At 47.3% G+C, this 19,349-nt stretch overlaps 1 protein-coding gene across 1 annotated transcript in view; it reads left to right on the forward strand.

The window, feature by feature from the left end:
- Positions 1-19,349, forward strand: part of DNM3 (dynamin 3) — a 353,245-nt gene that overhangs the window by 97,954 nt on the left and 235,942 nt on the right. Inside the window, exons 7-9 of the mRNA XM_065408897.1 lie at positions 11,887-12,029; positions 12,758-12,893; positions 13,989-14,056. Coding sequence (XP_065264969.1) covers positions 11,887-12,029; positions 12,758-12,893; positions 13,989-14,056 — 347 coding nt within the window. The remainder of the gene's footprint in view (positions 1-11,886; positions 12,030-12,757; positions 12,894-13,988; positions 14,057-19,349) is intronic.

The following is a 19,349-nucleotide window of genomic DNA, read 5'->3' on the forward strand; positions in this document are numbered from 1 at the left end:
CTGAAATTGTGGACAAACAACATCACTTGTCCCATAACCTCAGCCGTACAGAACGCAATGCCATCCACAGCCTCAGAAACAACTCTGACATTATCATCAAAGGGGCTGACAAAGGAGGTGCTGTAGTCATAATGAACAGGTCGGATTATGAACAGGAGGCTGCCAGGCAACTCTCCAAGACCACATTCTACAGGCCACTATCCTCTGATCCCACTGAGGAATACCAAAAGAAACTACACCATCTGCTCAAGAAATTCCCAGCTACAGTACGGGAACAAATCTACATGGACACACCCCCAGAACCCCGACCAGGGGTATTCTATCTGCTACCGAAGATCCATAAACCCGGAAACCCTGGACGCCCTATCATCTCAGGCATTGGCAGTCTTACAGCAGGATTATCTGGCTATTTGGACTCTCTCCTCAGACCCTACGCTAGCAGCACTCCCAGCTATCTTCGAGACACCACCGACTTCCTGAGGAAACTACAATCCATCGGTGTTCTTCCTGAAAACACCATCCTGGCCACCGTGGATGTAGAAGCACTTTACACCAATGTTCCACATGAGGCTGGACTACAAGCTGTCAGGAACAGTATCCCTGATGAGGCCACAGCACGCCTGGTGGCTGAGCTTTGTGACTTTGTCCTCACCCACAACCACTTCAGATTTGGGGACAACTTATACCTTCAAGTCAGTGGCACTGCTATGGATACCCGCATGGCCCCACAGTATGCCAACATTTTTATGGCTGACTTAGAACAACGCTTCCTCAGCTCTCGTCCCCTAGTGCCCCTCCTCTACTTGCACTACATTGATGACATCTTCATCATATGGACCCACGGAAAGGAGGCCCTTGAAGAATTCCACCTGGACTTCAACAATTTCCACCCCACCATCAACCTCAGCCTGGACCAGTCCACACAAGAGATCCACTTCCTGGACACTACAGTGAAAATAAGCGATGGTCACAAACACCACCCTATACCGGAAACCTACTGACCGCTATACGTACCTACATGCCTCCAGCTTCCATCCAAGACACATCACACGATCCATTGTCTACAGCCAAGCCCTAAGATACAACCGAATTTGCTCCAACCCCTCAGACAGAGACAAACACCTACAAGATCTTTATCAAGCATTTGTAAAACTACAATACCCACCTGGGGAAGTGAGGAAACAGATTGACAGAGCAAGACGGGTACCCAGAAATAACCTACTACAAGACAGGCCCAACAAGGACAATAACAGAACACCACTGGCCATCACATACAGCCCCCAGCTAAAACCTCTCCAGCGCATTATCCACGATCTACAACCTATCCTGGAAAATGATCCCTCACTCTCACAGACCTTGGGAGGCAGGCCAGTCCTTGCTTACAGACAACCCCCCAACCTGAAGCAAATACTCACCAGCAACTACACACCACACCACAGAAACACCAACCCAGGAACCAATCCCTGTAGCAAACCTCGTTGCCTACTCTGTCCCCATATCTACTCTGGCGACACCATCAGAGGACCCAACCAGATCAGCCACACCATCAAGGGCTCATTCACCTGCACATCCACTAATGTTATATATGAGATCATGTGCCAGCAATGCCCCTCTGCCATGTACATTGGCCAAACCGGACAGTCCCTCCACAAAAGAATAAATGGACACAAATCAGACATCAGGAATGGTAACATACATAAGCCAGTAAGTAAACACTTCAATCTCCCTGGTCATTCTATTACAGATTTAAAAGTCACTATCATTGAACAAAAAAACTTCAGAAACAGACTTCAAAGAGAAACAGCAGAACTAAAATTCATTTGCAAATTTAACACCATTAATCTGGGCTTGAATAGGGACTGGGAGTGGCTGGCTCATTATAGAAGCACCTTTTCCTCTCCTGGAATTGACACCACCTCATCTATTATTGGGAGTGGACTACATCCACCCTGATTGAATTGGCCCTGTCAACACTGGTTCTCCACTTGCGAAGTAACTCCCTGCTCTCCATGTGTCAGTATATAATGCCTGCATCTGTAACTTTCACTCTATGCATCTGAAGAAGTGAGGTTTTTACCCACGAAAGCTTATGCCCAAATAAATCTGTTAGTCTTTAAGGTGCCACCAGACTCCTTGTTGTTTTTATAACACATTGTGTGATTTAAAGTTCCCAAAGAAGAAAACTCTAGGCAGTCCATCTGACCCTAGATAAAGAACGCATTTGCCTGTCTCCCTCAGTGTGTAATTTCAGGTTAAGGATTATATTATGGCACTAGTCACAACTGTGTGTAAGGGGTAATATGGAGCTAGAAGCTACCCCAAGGAGGGCTGGGGTGGGTTGGGGCGGGGGGTTTGGAATTGTCCCCCCAGGAGACACAGTTGCTCCATGGAACACATTGGGTGCTCATGCTGCACCTTTGTTTGGTCTCTGGGGCAGTGAATAGGGGTGCAGGGTTTTAGCCCTGTCTCCTCATCTCCATTGAGGTGATTTGTGACCCCAAGGGAACACAGAACAGTTCTTGTGATTGGTTGAAGTCTCTGATGAATATCCCCTGGAGAACAGCATGGTAGATCACACCTTCCTCCAGCTGGGAAACTAGAGACTGATCCATTTGTCACTCACCTGAACAAGAAACTATCAATGTACTATTCTGCCAAGGGATACTTTTTCCATCCACAGTGGAGGGGAGTCTGGAAACCGTTTACCACTACCTCTGGTAGCAAAGGTACCGACCAAGCTCAGCGGGGGCCAAGGGTTGACTGAACTTGATAACCTTCTTTTGGCTGAGACAGATGGTTCTCAGCCCAGCTGTGGATGATATTGGCTTATCCAATGGAATGGGAACCAGGCAATCTTTTGATAGTGTAAAATTCCAGAGGCATGATGTTTCTTAGCAGATGTCTCAAGTCTTCCTGGTTTATCCGAAAGAGTCTACTTAAAGGGTTTAAAATCATAAAGGTTTGTTATTTGGTGTGTGTGGCCCCACATGGATCCCTTTATAACTGGTCACTTCCTCCGGGCCCCATCCTTCCCTTTCCCCCAAAATTCAACCAAACTAATTGTCTGCTAGATTTAAAGACCGATTCCATTCATGTTCATTTTGGCAATTCTCTTGGACTACCATGAATTTGTTGAAAGGTAAACTCAGTCTCTCTTCAGCAACTTGATATCGGGCTAATGTGGGCATATTGAATTTGACATCCCCTATTTAAAAAGTCTTGTGTTGTTGGATATTAATATAACCCTGACAAAACTGATGGTGCCTCTTTTTGAGCAACTCATTTCCTACGAGCTCAAATTTCCTATATTGGCTTGTTTATTTCCATGTCTATGCCTCTTAGGTATACATTAAGCATAGGAATGGAAATAACCTTGAGAAAGTTAAGGAAGAATAGCGAAGGGTCATCATAGTAGGGGATGACCAGCGATGAGATAGATGGATAGTCACTGGAAGGTTAGCTGCTGAGAGTTCCAAGTTAGTGATGGATCGTGAAGGCTTCTGAAAATTCTGCTATGATGTCACCGATATTCAGGCATGAATAAATTGATTTATTACTTGCTTAATTCTGTTGGCTTGTAGCGGGTGAGTGAACTACAGATTCTAGTGACTGATCGACCTCATACCAAGTTTGAAAAGGATAAGATGATGCTCTGAATGCATCTCTAAATTCCTTATTGAAAGTAGTGTCAGAGTTCCAACTTAATGAGCCGATCATCTTGCCAATGTTCTTCCCACTTCTGCTTGCTCATCTCGTTGAAACTTTTACCCGGTTTAGTGTCACAAGGTTCTTGGCTCTTTATTTAGAGAAGAATAAGGGCCTTAGAAAGTCCACCTGGTTCTTTGTTTCCTTTGACTTCAGTTAACAGGTGCCAATAACTGCTGCTATTTCCGAGAGGAACAAGAATAAATCGCTGGCATTTCTCACTACAGTGACTTGGCAGGCCTGCAATCTGATGGCTGTGTTGAGGCATGTTCTGTTTGGGTTAGAGGAACCTCTAGAGAGGAATACCAGGTCAGTTTATCTGTGATACAGAGCCTATTTCTGAGACAGGGTGGCAGAACTCTCATGCATCGTACAGGTTTGCTTTTGTTTGGAATGTTTTCGTTTTGGTCACTTTTGGGGGTTTTTTTTAGGTTAAAATAGTTAAACTTCTCATTATTGTAGGGAGTAGGGCTACCATATGTCCGGATTTCCCCGGACATGTCCGGCTTTTCGGTCTATAAATAGCCGTCCGGGGGGAATTTTTAAAAATCTAAAAATGTCCGGGATTTCCCCCTGGTCGGCTATTTATAGACAGAAAAGCGGCGGCCAAGCGCCGCTGGGCACCCAAAGCCCCTTCCCGGCTCCCCCCATCCCCTGCAGCCTTACCACGCTGTCCGGCCCCGCAGCTGTCTTCCCCCTCCTCCCCTCCCCTGAACGCTCCGCCCACCTGCTCCTCCCCCTCCCCTGCTTCCCGCGAATCAGATCTTCGTGGGAAGTCTGAAAAGAAGCAGGGGCAAGCGGGGAGGCAGCAGCAGGTAAGCTGGGGCGGGGGGCGCGCGAGGAGGAGAGCTCCGGGGAGGCGCGGCCCTGGCCGAGCGGCACCCGGCGGCCCCAGCGGCTCCAGCCCAGCTCGGGCCCCAGCGGCTCCGGCCCCAGTTCTGGCCCCAGGGTGGCAACCCCGGTTCCGGCCGAGCACCCCCGGCCCAGCCCGGGCCCCAGCAGCGCCGGCCCCGGCTCCGGCGGCTCCGGCCCCGGCTCAGGCCCCAGCAGCGCCGGCCCTGGTTCCGGCCGAGCGCGCCGGCGCAGCCCCGGCCGAGCACCTCCGGCCCGGCCCCAAGCCCTGCAACCCCGGCCGGAGCACAGCCCGATTCCTGGGCTCTTTAAAGCCGGCCCTGGTCAGGGGACAGGGAGGGTGGTTGGATGGGTCGGGAGTTTGCGGGGGGGCTGTCGGAGGGCAGGGGTGTGGAGAGGGGTTGGGACAGTCAGGGACAGGGAGCGGGGGGGTTAGATAGGTCGGGGGTTCTGGGGGGCTGTCGGGGGCAGGGGTGTGGAGAGGGGTTGGGACAGTCAGGGACAGGAAGCAGGGGGGGTTAGATGGGTCTGGGGTTCTGGGGGGCTGTCAGGGGGGCAGGGGTGTGGAGAGGGGTTGGGACAGTCAGGGACAGGGAGCGGGGGGGTTAGATAGGTTGGGGGTTCTGGGGGGCTGTCGGGGGCAGGGGTGTGGAGAGGGGTTGGGACAGTCAGGGACAGGGAGCAGGGGGGGTTAGATGGGTCTGGGGTTCTGGGGGGGCTGTCAGGGGGGCAGGGGTGTGGAGAGGGGTCGAGGCAGGCAGGTAGCAGAGGGGCTTGGATGGGTCAGGAGTTCTGGGGGTCGTGTCAGGGGGCGGGGAGCAGTTGGATAGGGCATGGGAGTTCTCGGGGGTCTGTCTGGGGGCGGGGGTGTGAATATGGGGTGGGGGTGTGGATGAGGGTCGGGGCAGTCAGGGGACAGGTAGGGTTGTAGGGGGTTCTCAGGAGAGGCCAGTCAAGAAGCAGGGCAGCTTAGATAGGGGGTGGGGTCCTAGGGGGCAGTTAGTGGCAGGGGTCCCAGGAGGGGGCAGTCAGGGGACAAGGAGCGGGGGGGGGTTGGGGGTTCTGAGGGGGGCAATCAGGAAGTGGGAGGGAGTGGATGGGGCAGGGCAGGGGCGGGGCTAGAGCGGGGCTCCTCCCCCACCAGTGTCCTCTTTTTTGCTTGTGGAAATATGGTAAGCCTAGTAGGGAGGTATCTTATCACTTCCAAATTACTTTATTTTACTTAGACGAATTTTAATAAATTACTGGCGAGTTGGCTACTTTACAAAAACACAGTCTGCTATGCCCGTCGGTACTCATTGTTGGACTTCTGTGGGGTTTTCTTTGAATGGAAGGGGTTATGCTGTAGAGATCCATATAAGTACCATTCATATGAAGCATGTTGTTATTACACGTGCTGGTGCCTGTGCTTATCTGGTTGAAATTTAAATGTCTCTGGATCCACAAGGTGGTGCTCAAATGAAACTCCAGAGTGTGATTCTATGGGGAAAATAGCTCATTGAACTCTGTTTACAGGTTTTTCTGAACAATAATTTATTCCTGGTTTGTTTTAGAGGGAGAAATAATAGAGGATTTATTTGTAACATAGATTCAAAAAAAAACTTTTGTCCTTAACCAATGAGCTGTGGTTATTTGTGTACGATCTGTTACATCTTTGTCCATTAAAAATGGAAGATCCCCCCCCGCCCCCATCACTTGGGCAAATAGGAAATGCACTAGTAACTTCTCTTGTTAGTAGCTTCTTCTGTTGGGTGTTTATAAAACTAGGACACTGAGATACAAAATCAAATCAAACTTGCACCTTTCCAAATTGCTAGATTTGGTGATGTTTGGAGTGTGATGAGAGGTCAGTTAGTGTAAAGATGAAAACCAACTGAAGTAATTCTTGAGCTTTGCCAGATATTGATTGGACATTATATATAGCAACCACCTCCTCCTTCCTGAATTTTTATCCATCTTTGTGCCCCTGAAGCCAGTGCACTTTACTTTGTGAATACAGTATCGTATTTATTTGTTTCATCGTTACTATTGACTTGTTTCAGACATGCCCCAAAACGCATTAAAATATTTTAAAAAATCATTCTTCTTACAGAGCATCAAAAATGTGCTTGGAACTGTACAAAATGTGCTTGGAACTGTACAAAACAGAAGTGGCCCATGGCCCAATGAGTTTACAGTCTAATTAGACATTGATAGTACAGGTCTTACCACAGTACACATGGAAACTATAAATGAGCAAAGGTCAGGCCTTCATGCAGTCAGTGAGTTTTGTTTATGAATTTGTTTTCCCCCTTTGCTTCCTGCTTTTCCACTCTCCAGTGCTTTCAGGATTACCAATGAAAGTCAAGATACAGTGATATAAGGCAAGATTTTTTTTTTTCCATATAGCTGTTGGTACTAAAAGCATCTAAACTGTATGTTAGAATGGTTTCTCTTCACCCTCTCCCCATGTTCTGTCTGCAGAAGTGTGAAGTGAAGACAATGTGATAGCTCTACACACTGGCAGAGTCTGTTTCCCAGTGTTCTGTTCCTAGCTCTGATGCTGCAGAGCCTTGCCTGCATCCCCATTCTCCATTCCCCATTCTCTCCTTCTCCTTCTTCTTAGCAGGCCCAAATATAACTGCAATTCACACCTACAGTCACACTGGGAAGGGTAAGGAGTGAGGTGGTGTTGCAGTCAGGGACGGGCATTTGTTTGATCTTTTAGTGTTTTATACTTTCCCCCCAAGCCCCTTTGCCCCTCCTCACTGGTTGCTTGACTTTGCCTTGAGATAGGTAGGGCTACCATATGTCCGGATTTCCCCGGACATGTCCGGCTTTTCGGTCTATAAATAGCTGTCCGGGGGGGGATTTCTAAAAATCTAAAAATATCCGGGATTTCCCCCCAGTCGGCTATTTATAGACAGAAAAGCGGTGGCCAAGCACTGCTCGGCAGCCAAAGCCCCTTCCCTGCTCCCCCCCATCCCCTGCAGCCCCTGTAGCCTTACCACGCCGTCCGGCCCCGCAGCTGTCTTTCCCCTCCTTTCCTCCCCTGAACGCTCCGCCCCCCTGCTCCTTCCCCTCCCCTGCTTCCCGCGAATCAGATCTTCGTGGGAAGTCTGAAAAGAAGCAGGGGCAGGCGGGTGGCAGCAGCAGGTAAGCTGGGGCAGGGGGGGAGGAGAGCTCCAGGGAGGCGCGGCCCTGGCCGAGCGGCGCCCGGCGGCCCCAGCGGCTCTGGCCCTGGCCCCAGCGGCTCGGGCCCGGCTCGGGCCCCGGGGCACCAGCCCCAGTTCCGGCCAAGCGCGCCAGCCCGGCCCCGGCCGAGCAGCGCCGGCCGAGCACCCCCGGCCCCAGCCACTCCGGCCCGGCTTGGGCCCCAGGGCGGCAGCCCTGGTTCCGGCCGAGCGCGCCGGCCCAACCCCGGCCGAGCACCTCCGGCCCGGCCCCAAGCCCCGCAACCCCGGCCAGAGCATAGCCCGATTCCTGGGCTCTTTAAAGCCGGCCCTGGTCAGGGGACGGGGGGGGGGGTTTGGGGGTTCTGAGGGGGGCAGTTAGGGGGTGGGAAGTGGGAGGGAGTGGGTGGGGTGGGGCAGGGCAGGGGCGGGGCTAGAGCGGGGCTCCTCCCCCCCAGTGTCCTCTTTTTTTGCTTGTGGAAATATGGTAACCCTAAGATAGGGGTTGAGGCAGTCTTAAAGTGTGCACTCGAGTAACACTTTAACTGCTTTTATCTGTTCCCATTGTACTAACAAATCCATCTGACTAGGCAGAAGCAACATACACAGTCTTTGTCCTTTGTTTACACATATTAGTATAAGACATAAGAGTATCAAAAAGTCAAACCCAAAATTCTATCCCAGGCTAACAAACAGACCTATATACTAACACTGTAAAACAGTGGTGCCCGCTTTAGCCTGAGGGCCAAACGTTATCTTAAAAAGACCCAGAGGCTCCAGTCAATGTTGGGGCAGTTCCTCTGCCCTGTTCAGTTCTCTTTTTACAAAGGGAGAAGAAACCACCTACAAGTCTTCTGCTAGGGGACAGGGAGCTATAACTTGTGGCTGGTTCTCAGCTGCTTCTTTCTTTCTTTCTTCTGCTGCCCTGTGTGGGGTAGGGGAGCAATCCTCAAATACACGCTGTCCTAGGTTCAGAAAGAGCCGATTGAGCAGCTATCCTGCTTTCCTTGAGCCTCCCACAGCCTGACAGGGAAGGTGTTGATGGAGCAGAGCTGCTCCCAGGGCTGTAGGAGAACGTGCCCCTTATTTCCTCGCTGTAATAACAAGGCTGATTCAAATACTGTCTAAAAGTAGCAGGGTGGGGGTTCAAGGAATGTGGTTGTTTTTTTCAGTATATACAGATACACATCATCTTAACACAGCTCTCCTCAAAGGCCCCAATTCAGAGACTTGAGGGCCGCAAGTTGGATATGGGTAAATAATGCAATAGAGACTCTCCAATAGTACAGATATGGCCTTCTGGGAGAAAACATTTCAGTGGAGTAGCCAGGATTTACCATATTGTCCTAGGAGAAATTTGTGCATTTCCAAAACCCTCCGGTAGGGTTGGAGGTGGCTAGAAAGAACATGTTCAAACTGTGGATGGATTTGAGCCCTTTGACCATTACTTGAAGGGTCCATGTATGATAGAGTCATAGAATATCAGGCTTGGAAGGGACCTCAGGAGGTCATCTAGTCCAACCCCCTGCTCAAAGCAGGACCAATGCCCAACTAAATCATCCCAGCCAGGGCTTTGTCAAGCCTGACCTTAAAAACCTCTAAGGAAGGAGATTCCACCACCTGGTCTACACTGGCCGGGGGGGGAGGTCGACCTAAGATACGCAACTTCAGCTACGCGAATAGCGTAGCTGAAGTCGGCGTATTTTAGGTCGATTTACCTGGCCGTGAGGACGGCGGCGAGTCGACCGTTGCCACTCCCTCGTCGACTCTGCTTCCACCTCTTGCCGTGGTGGAGTTCCGACGTCGACAGCAGAGTGATCGGGGATAAATGGATTCCCGATAGATCGATCACTACCCGCCGATCCGGCGGGTAGTATAGACGTACCCTTAATAGCCCATTCCAGTGCTTCACAACCTTCCTGGTGAAAAAGCTTTTCCTAATATCCAACCTAAACCTCCCCCACTGCAACTTGAGACCATTACTCCTTGTTCTGTCATTTGCTACCACTGAGAACAGTCTAGATCTATCCTCTTTTGGAACCCCCTTTCAGGTCGTTGAAAGCAGCTATCAAATCCCTCCTCATTCTTCTCTTCTGCAGACTAAATAATCCCAGTTCCCTCAGCCTCTGCTCATAAGACATGTGCTCCAGCCCCCTAATCATTTTTGTTGCCCTCCGCTGGACTCTTTCCAATTTTTCCACATCCTTCTTGTAGTGTGGGGCCCAAAACTGGACACAGTACTCCAGCTGAGGCCTCACCAATGCCGAATAGAGAGGAATGATCACATCCCTCAATCTGCTGGCAATGCTCCTACTTATACAGCCCAAAATGCCATTAGCCTTCTTGGCAACAAGGGCACACTGTTGACTCATATCCAGCTTCTCATCCACAGTAACCCCTAGGTCCTTTTCTGCAGAACTGCGGCCTAGCCACTTGTTCCCTAGTCTGTTCATGGGATTCTTCCATCCTAAGTGCAAGACTCTGCACTTGTCCTTGTGGAACCTCATCAGATTGCTTTTGGCCCTATCCTCTAATTTGTCTAGGTCCCTCTGTATCTTATCCCTACCCTCCAGCGTATCTACCACTCCTTCCAGTTTAGTGTAATCTGCAAACTTGCTGAGAGTGCAATCCATGCCATCCTCCAGATCATTAATGAAGATATTGAACAAAACTGGCCCCAGGACCGACCCTTGGGGCACTCCGCTTGATACCGGCTGCCAAGTAGACATGGAGCCATTGATCACTACCCATTGAGCCCGATGATCTAGCCAGCTTTCTAGCCACCTTATAGTCCGTTCATCCAGCCCATACTTCTTTAACTTGCTGGCAAGAATACTGTGGGAGACCATATCAAAAGCTTTGCTAAAGTCAAGGAATAACACGTCCACTGCTTTCCCCTCATCCACAGAGCTAGTTGCCTTCTATGATGAAATAATTAGGTTAGTCAGGCATGACTTGCCGTTGCTGAAGCCATGCTGAATGTTCCTGATCCCTTTCCTCTCCTCGAAGTACTTCAAAATTGATTCCTTGAGGATCTGCTCCATGATTTTTCCAGGGACTGAGGTGAGGCTGACTGGCCTGTAGTTCCCTGAATCCTCCTCCTTTCCTTTTTAAAAGATGGGCACTACGTTAGCCTTTTTCCAGTCATCCGGGACCTCTCCCGATCGCGATGAGTTTTCAAAGATAATGGCCAGTGGCTCTGCAATCACATCCACCAACTCCTTTAGCACCCTCAGATGCAGTGCATCTGGCCTCATGGACTTGTACTCATCCAGCTTTTCTAAATAATGTAGTATACTCGTGAAGTGTCTTAGAATGTATGATTATAGTACAACTAGCAAAACCTGCTCAGCTGCTTGCCTCGGGTGAGTAGAAATTTGGACCCTGTAAATCGGCTGTGTGTGGCTGGGATGCTGCTGCCTTTTTGGGAGAGCAGAAAGGAAAGGAACAGAGTGACCCAGACACTGTCATCCCATAACAGGAGGGAGCAGCAGAGCTGTTTGCTCTTTTTCGGGGGACGAGGGGAAGAGAGGGCATAGTGTCGTTAGAGCTGCTAGGTTTGTTGTCCCCAACAACTGGATGGGACATCAGTCTGTGGCTTACTCCCCATGAGTCACAGATCCTTTAAAAGGGGAAGTGGAGCAAAGAGCAGAGGCCCTAGGTAAAATGGAAGAGTTGGAAAACTGAGGGTCTGCTGTGTGCCTGAGAGAGTAGGCCACAGCAGTAGAGAAATCCTGCAAAGGGAGGAGAGGGGACAGCATTGGTTGATTGTATAAGTGGCATTCTGAAAGGGTTAGAACTTAATGTGGAACTGTGCCGCTGTCAATTAACTATGCCTGGCTTTTGTTGGTGTAGCTGAGCAAGTATTTTTTACCAAGCCTCACTTTAGTGTGGCTCAACTGTGTGTGTGTGTGTGTGTGTGTGTGTGTGTGTGTGTGTGTGTATGAGGGGGAGGGATGTCAGGTAATTTTTCAAGCCCTGATTATAGTATGTGTACAAGAAAAGAGGCTCTTGTATTGCCTGTGGGTATACCTGTCACTTCAAAGATCAACATGAATTCCATTGGAAAGCCTAGCACAGGTCATATTTTCTTGTGTGTGACTATCAAAGGGAATGGGCTATATCCTTTCCATCCATCTGTCTTCCCAGTGTTTAAAGAATTCATTTTATTTTGTAGCAACTCACCAATCACATTCGAGATACACTGCCAGCCTTCAGGAGCAAACTTCAGAGCCAGCTGCTTTCTATAGAGCATGAAGTAGAGGCATATAAAAACTTTAAACCAGAAGATCCGACTAGAAAGACTAAAGCCTTACTGCAGTGAGTGTCCACTTCCTCCTCTCTGTATGTAAAATAGTTTCTCGCTTGTTTAAGCTTAAAGCTTAGGATGTTGATGTTTCCCAGTAAAAAGGCAGATGCAGAAGGACGCTTATACACTCTGCAAACTCCAAAGAGGTTATTGTGGCTGAAAGAATTATAACATTTTTAGCCACTTTCCATTTTAGAAAGATTTTTCCATAATTCATTTTAATAGTCATATAAGAATATGCTGGGCTGGATGAAAATCTTTTTGTTTTGTCCTACGCTGAGCATTATAATCTTGGGCTGTGGTTTGTGTACTCTGCGCTAAACTGGAACCCCCTGGAATGCCCGGTGTGGTTCAGGGAACCTTTTCTCACTTTTTAATCAAAAATACACGTTTTCTTAACATAGTTGTCTTTGCGTCAACTGCTGTTTATTATCATAGGGTTCCCTCATGGGACTCTATGTTCCGTATGAGTGCCAACCTATCTGGACATTTATATCAAGCCATACATAAAATCTAATTAAAAATAGCTGGTGTTTTTAAGAGAGTAAGCAGTATACATTTATAAAAAGACTTGAAAAACCTTATACTTGCTTGTGTCCATTAGGAGTGGAGAAGGACATGTAGGTACCACTGTTAACCCTAGAAATATCATTCATTGGTAATAAATACAGTGAAATAAAAATGATATGAAAAGCTTAGCTTACGCATTGTTGAGTTTGTTTCTGTTTTGAACTTTAAGGATGGTTCAACAGTTCTCAGTGGACTTTGAAAAAAGAATTGAAGGATCAGGGGATCAAGTTGACACATTAGAACTATCTGGTGGTGCCAAAATCAATCGTATTTTCCATGAGCGTTTTCCTTTTGAACTAGTAAAGGTATGTGTCTGTCTTTCTTCCTTGCTTTGAGTTGTGTTTTTATATTTTCATATTCATTTTTATAGTGGCAGTGAAGTTACATTTCCTTTGAAGGTGTTCTAACAGGAAAACCCTTAATCAGAAGGAGTAAATTACACAAAAGGGCAGAATTATCACCAATACATAGGAAAGAAGTTTATTTTTATTTCTGGTTATGAACACCAAGTCACAATCTGAGATTGTTGTTGTATGCAATATTCAAAACTCAGTCATAATTCTACATTATTTTAAAATGGCTCAAATGTTTGCTTTCTGTGGCTTTAGCAAAAACATTTCCCCCTTTGCTCCCTAATTTCTCAATTTCATTTCCAGTATTCTTCCAAATTTGTAATGAATCAATCTTATTTTGTAACCAATATTTTTGTAACTACATGTCTTCTTGTACTTACCTTGCAAAATTAGTCTTGGTAGAATTCAGCTGTTACATATGACATCTTACATTTCTCTTTCTGCATGGACTAATGTCAAAACTAGTGGTCATGTTTTGATATTTATTCATGTCTGTCTCTTTTCCCCAGCTCTTACTATTTTCCCTACCTTTTCCATTGTTCTATCACCGTTGGCTGCTCTCCTCATCTTCTTTCTGGATAGATGGGGCAGGTAAACAACTGCCTCTGATGTAACTCAGATTCTCTTCTTAGTGATGAGTACTTAGGTACCTTTTTAAAATTAGATCTGTGGAAAATAGCTATTAGTTTCGAGCTTTTTTTTGCCAGTTTGGTTTAGGGTGCAAAACATGCAAGCATTCATCCACAGATTGTAAAAAAAATGCAGGTTTTGTGTTAGAAAACTTTTTCTGCCTGAGACACCCTCTCGGCTCTTCTGCGAGTCCTACAGATAAGCCGTGTGTGTGTGTGTGTGTGTGTGTGTGTATCAGACTAACAGAATTTTAAAAATTAAATAAATGAAACACATTTCTCCTAAGGTGACCATCCCCAAATCCTACCATGAGTGTGTTTTGTAAACCCTGGTCTCTCTGGTTGTCTAGTAGGATGTTCTGCAGAATTGTTAAAAGCATTTGTGTATAATATGATTTTTATCCTTTGGTTCCTCTAGATGGAATTCAATGAGAAAGAACTGCGGAGAGAAATAAGCTATGCAATCAAAAACATACATGGTATCAGGCAAGTGCTTCCTATTTCTCCAGGTTCAGACACATCTACAGAAAACATAATCTTGTTAATCTATAAACACACTCATCACCTTCTCATCTGCCCGGCGATTGATTTAAAAAAATATATATATCTCATGCCTGCATTTTTAACATAGCCATGAGAGTGGTGGCTCTCATGTCCACTAATTTGCATGGAGATTCCATAAGTCCCAGACAAATTTGGTGAGATCATGTACAGAGCAAGTCAACACAGTTCTTCTGGTTGTGCTGATCGCTGCTGTTAGAGCACCCACATATAAGACAAGATTTTTATGCAGCACCATGGCTGATGGAATTGGTTGATTGATGGATTGAAGGCACAAAATTCAGAAAAGAGAATGATTCTCAATCATTTCTTTGCTTGGCTTTAGTTGCCTACCATATACATTCTATATTGAATGCAAAAACTATATGAAATGGACACTTCTGGGTTCAACCCAGACCAGTAAGGGGTTGTCACCACATGCCCTGTAACCATGGGTACCTCTGTGCTGTGCAGCTGTGGCTCGGAGCCCTGATACCTGCAGCGGACTCACAGCACAGTAGCCTCTCCGTGGCTTTCACCAGCCTGGTTACTCCTTGAAGGGTAACACCAATAGCCCTTGTAGCCATGTTTCCCCCAAACGGGTTTCCCTGTAGTATCCAGTCCCTCCCACTAGAACATTCACAAAACCTTATCAAGTTCTCCTCTCCTTTAAAGAGACAGTACACAGCAGTCTATTAGTTTACCTGAGGTTCACACCTTCCCCTTCAATCACAGCACTGAGTTGGTTTATAGTGAAAGTAAAACCAGTTTATTAATAAAAGGACATGGGTTTAAGAGATATCAAGTAGAAGGAATAAGCATAGGAATGATCACGAACAAACAAAAGTGAAAATATGCTATTAAGACCGAAACTCAACAAACTAGAGTCTTTTGTTCATATTGGTTTTTTCACCATAGTCCTTCTTCCAGCATAGTCCTTACCCAGGATCCAAACACAGTTCACAGCGCTTGGTTTCTTTGTGTCCGCAGGTGAAGGATGACGTAGTGGTTTACTCCCCCTCTCTTTATAGCCCAGTAAACCTTTGAAATGTATTCTTCTGAAGTGTACTTCCAGGTAAAGTTCCTTTCCCCTGCTGGGTGTAGACGCCATGCTGGTTTCTCCCCAGCTGGTGATTTTAACAATGCAAATGATCTTCCTGCAATCTCAAATTTGTAATCTGAACATGTACATTACATCATCTGCTTTCTGGAGTGTTCTAATCTACAGCAGCGTTGTGTGTGCTGTTCATGAGTGCGGATGTATATAAGCAATTCTCAAAGGAAAGAAAAATAGTTTTTTTGTTGTTAAAGGAATGAAATTCTAATCAGAACAAAATGGTGTTAATGTTTTCTATCATTTTCTTTTAAAAAGTCTAGGATAGCACTTGGGCTTATCACATATTGTGCCGTCCCCACCCTCCATACATTGGCATTATGGCTAAAGAAAAAGATAGTTTAGGTAAATATTTTGCTTCATTTTTAAGGGCAGCCACTATAGGTTGAACATTTCTGTGACACATTGGCCCATTGGTGGTTCACTACTCTGTCAGCAACTCTTGTCAGCCCTAGCATGCTCAGTGCACCTCACATACTGTTGTCATGGTATTTATCCAAAAGGTGGCATTTAAGAAATCATTGGAAAACTAGTAATAATCTTGCATGATGTATGTACATGAAATTACAAAACTTATACTCTACTTACATCATGCAAGAATATTAATGATCAGTGAATTATTATTTTTCTGATTTATTATAGCCCACTTTTTGGATAAATATTATGACAACGGTGTGTGAGGGTGCACTGAGCAAACATTAACAAGACCTTTAACACAGTTTAGTTTTGATTAGAATTTCATTCCTTTAAAAAAAAATCCAAAAACTATTTTGTCTCCATAGAAAGCAGATAAGGTAATGCACGTGATCAGATTACAAACTTGATGCTGTTTGGAGCTTGGTATGTAGACACTACTGAAACTCAGGGTTGTTAGAATTTGGGATGTTGATGCTGTTCCAGATGGATTGAGCATTTGCCACCGGAGGCTGGCCGTCCGAAGACGTAGGCATCATATGTTAAGGATTTCAGTGCAGGATTGGTTCAGCATTGGCACAGACACTGACACAAAGCTTGTCAAGCTTGTTTCACAGTATATCGTGGATGCTTTCTGGCTTTGCTTTATTGAAGTATTCATATTTATGCCTCTTGAATCATGTTATGATCGTGGATCTGACCATTTTCCCAAGGTGCTGAAGCTCTCTAGGAAGATGAATTCTGGAATATACAAATAAATATTCCCATATGTGTTCTACTTATTCCAGATTCTTCATCATTGCATATCTGTTCAGCCAGTGAAGGTTTCATATTTGCTAATTATGGGCAAAAATGAGCAAGTGCATCCAAAGGTATATAGGAGGATGGAAACCCAATGGCCAAGAGATTGCATAGGCTCTACTGGTACCTTTCTGCCAGGCCTTGTTGTATTATTGGGCTCCTTCCTGTTGATGAAAATTTGACACACTTCTATATATTTGTTTGTTACTACCCACACTACTCATGAAGTCTCAATATATCCACCTTTAATTATGTTTATTGGCCTTATGAGTAAAGGAACATTCCAGTAATCCTTCCTGGGAACATGATTCACAGGGTTTAATTCTCTATGACCTTGTGTAGCTGACACTATCTTGGTCCACACACTGGGGATTGAACTGGGAAACTCCAGAGCTAAAGGCATGAACTGCTATAGTTTCCGCTAAAGATCTAAGACTCTAGCTGGGCATGTAACAATATAGCCAAGGGCTGTAACAACTCATTTTCACAGTTTCAGGGTAGTTGCACCTCTGGGGCCTGTTGAGGGCACCCCCTTAATAGCTGGGAGCCAGAAACCTTTGCCTGTTTTGGGCTGAAACCCACAACTCTCTCCCTCTTGACTGGGGTTTAAGGCTGCACACAGGGCCGTCCTTACCCATACGCAAAGTACGCAACTGTGTAGGGCACTAGGAAATTTGGTGCACCAAATTTCCTGGTGCCCTGCTCAGCTGTGTTCTGCTCCAGTCCCTGCTCTGCCTCTTCCCCATGGCCCCTGCCCCTGCTCCGCCCCAGCCCTGCCCCACTCCACCCCTTCCCCAAAGCCCTAGCCCTGCCTCTTCCCACCCCTGCTCCAGCCCAGCCCTGCCCCCACTCCCCTGAGGACTGAAGCAGGGCCGGGCCTGCACTCACCAGCAGCGGGAAGTGCAGCGGCCTGGCCCTAGCCATGCTGCACGTGAGTGCTGGGGGGTGGTTCCCTCCTGTGCCCCAAGCAGCCCCCCCGCCCCATGGAGGCCTGGGGCCAGCTTCCCCCCCCCCCCACGGAGGCCTGCCTCCCCCCTCCCCACAGGGGGGCTGCGTAGGGCCCCAGAATAGCTAGGGACGGCCCTGGCTGCACAGCTCCCTGCCTTACACTGTGATATCCCCAGCAAGCCAGCCTGCCTCAATAGGCCAGGACCTGCACTTTGCTTGTTACCAGAGGGCTCTGAAGAGTATAATTGCCAGCAGTTCCAAGTTACCATACAGCTCTTTCCACGCAATCACACTTATTCTTCAGATAAAGGCATTACAGAGAAAACATATATTTTAAAACAACATTGCTGTATACATGCTAACAGCTTACCATCAGTCTTATGGGGCCCCAGTAGGACAAAGTCCTCTCAACTCTTCTGCAAGGGTTGGGGTCCCCCTTGGACAGCAGGTCATTTCTGTTTGCTGGAAGAAGGCCCTGAGTCAGTTTAAGTTTGGCCTGTTTATCCAAAATTCCTTCCTTTTGTCTTTTGGTCTGAGTATCCAGTTTGCACTATTTTAACCCTTCTGCCAGGTGAAGCCAGCAGCAACAAGGACCAGATTCAGTATCTAGGTGTTCTCTTTCAACAATACATCACAAAACTGGCACGAGCTCCAACCCAGTGACCTGGGACAACTGCACACCACCCCCTGGGTGCCTCTAAGAGGCAATACTTCCCCTCTCGTAAAGCACAGAGTCTGTGTGTAGCAAAACCTTTTAATAAAAGGAGGGAATTAACTCAGCATGAATTTGGGAACACACCGCAACTAGGGCTCATAAACACAAACCATGAGCAAAAGACCCACCCCCAAGTAAGTTGGGCAGTGTCCTTTTCCCCTCAGGGTCTTAAGTCCAGCAACCCAAAAGTCCCTTTAATGTGCCTGTCCCTTCTCTGTACGCCACTCACACTTGCTGTCCTTGGCCAGTGCAGCCCCAGAGTTCAGAGGTTCATCCGCAGAGTTCACCTCCCATCCTGTGTGGAAGGCGGGGTGGTGGTGGTGGTAAGGCAGCACCTTACACGCTTCACTGCTTGGGTACTTGCTTGTTGCCCCAAGGGCTGATTGCCACGCCTCTGCAAGGCTCTGCTCTAGCCCTTTCCACAGCCGCTCTGCTGGTCGTGCCTCTCTGCCAGCTGCCCTGCAGGCCACTTGCCACGCCTCTGCACCAGCTGCTCACTTGCCACACTTAACACAGCTCTCTGTGATTTCAGCTGCTAGAAGGGGAGCCTCACTGCTGGTGCACACTGGACAGTCTCTTGCAATAGAAACACTGTCCCAAAGTTGGTCTAATACTTAGACCTAGATATCAGTGATTTCAGCTCTGCAGTCTGTAATAAGACTCTCAATTGAGTCCAAATTAGCTCATTTATTATGCATGGAGAGAGGAAGGGTCAAAGGGTGTCTAGGACCCTTAAACAGGGCCCACGCTACCAGGTACAAGTACCTGTTCCTACCCTCTCTCAACTCATTGGGTTTTGGAACCCATGTCCCTTGCCTAGCGAGTGCTGTTCAGTTGGGTGTGAGTCCCTCCACTGGGGTATGCCAGGTACAGTTCTGCTGCCCTCAGTTCACACAACAAGGATAGCAACCCTTTATTATTCCTACCCCAATAACAAGGAGACTGGGGATTTAACACCAGCCACAAGTGATCATTTGGGCAAGCAGTCCCATCATGCTGAGCACCTAGGCAGGGTGGGTGTGTCCATGCAAATGAGATCAGCTTCTGAAATCTTTTTCCACAGCTCACCACTAGATGTCAGGGGAGAGCTCATCCAGACTCTGCTTACACATGAACCTTCCCAGGAGATAGTACCTGGTTTTGGTTCCTGGAGGAAATGTGGCAGACCTTCCCTATGGAGTAGAACAGAATCACACATAAACTGTTCATATAATACAGTGCAGCCCAATGATACCTTAACTTAATAA

Source organism: Emys orbicularis, chromosome 8 (assembly GCF_028017835.1).
Source record: "Emys orbicularis isolate rEmyOrb1 chromosome 8, rEmyOrb1.hap1, whole genome shotgun sequence".
NCBI lineage: Eukaryota > Metazoa > Chordata > Testudines > Emydidae > Emys > Emys orbicularis.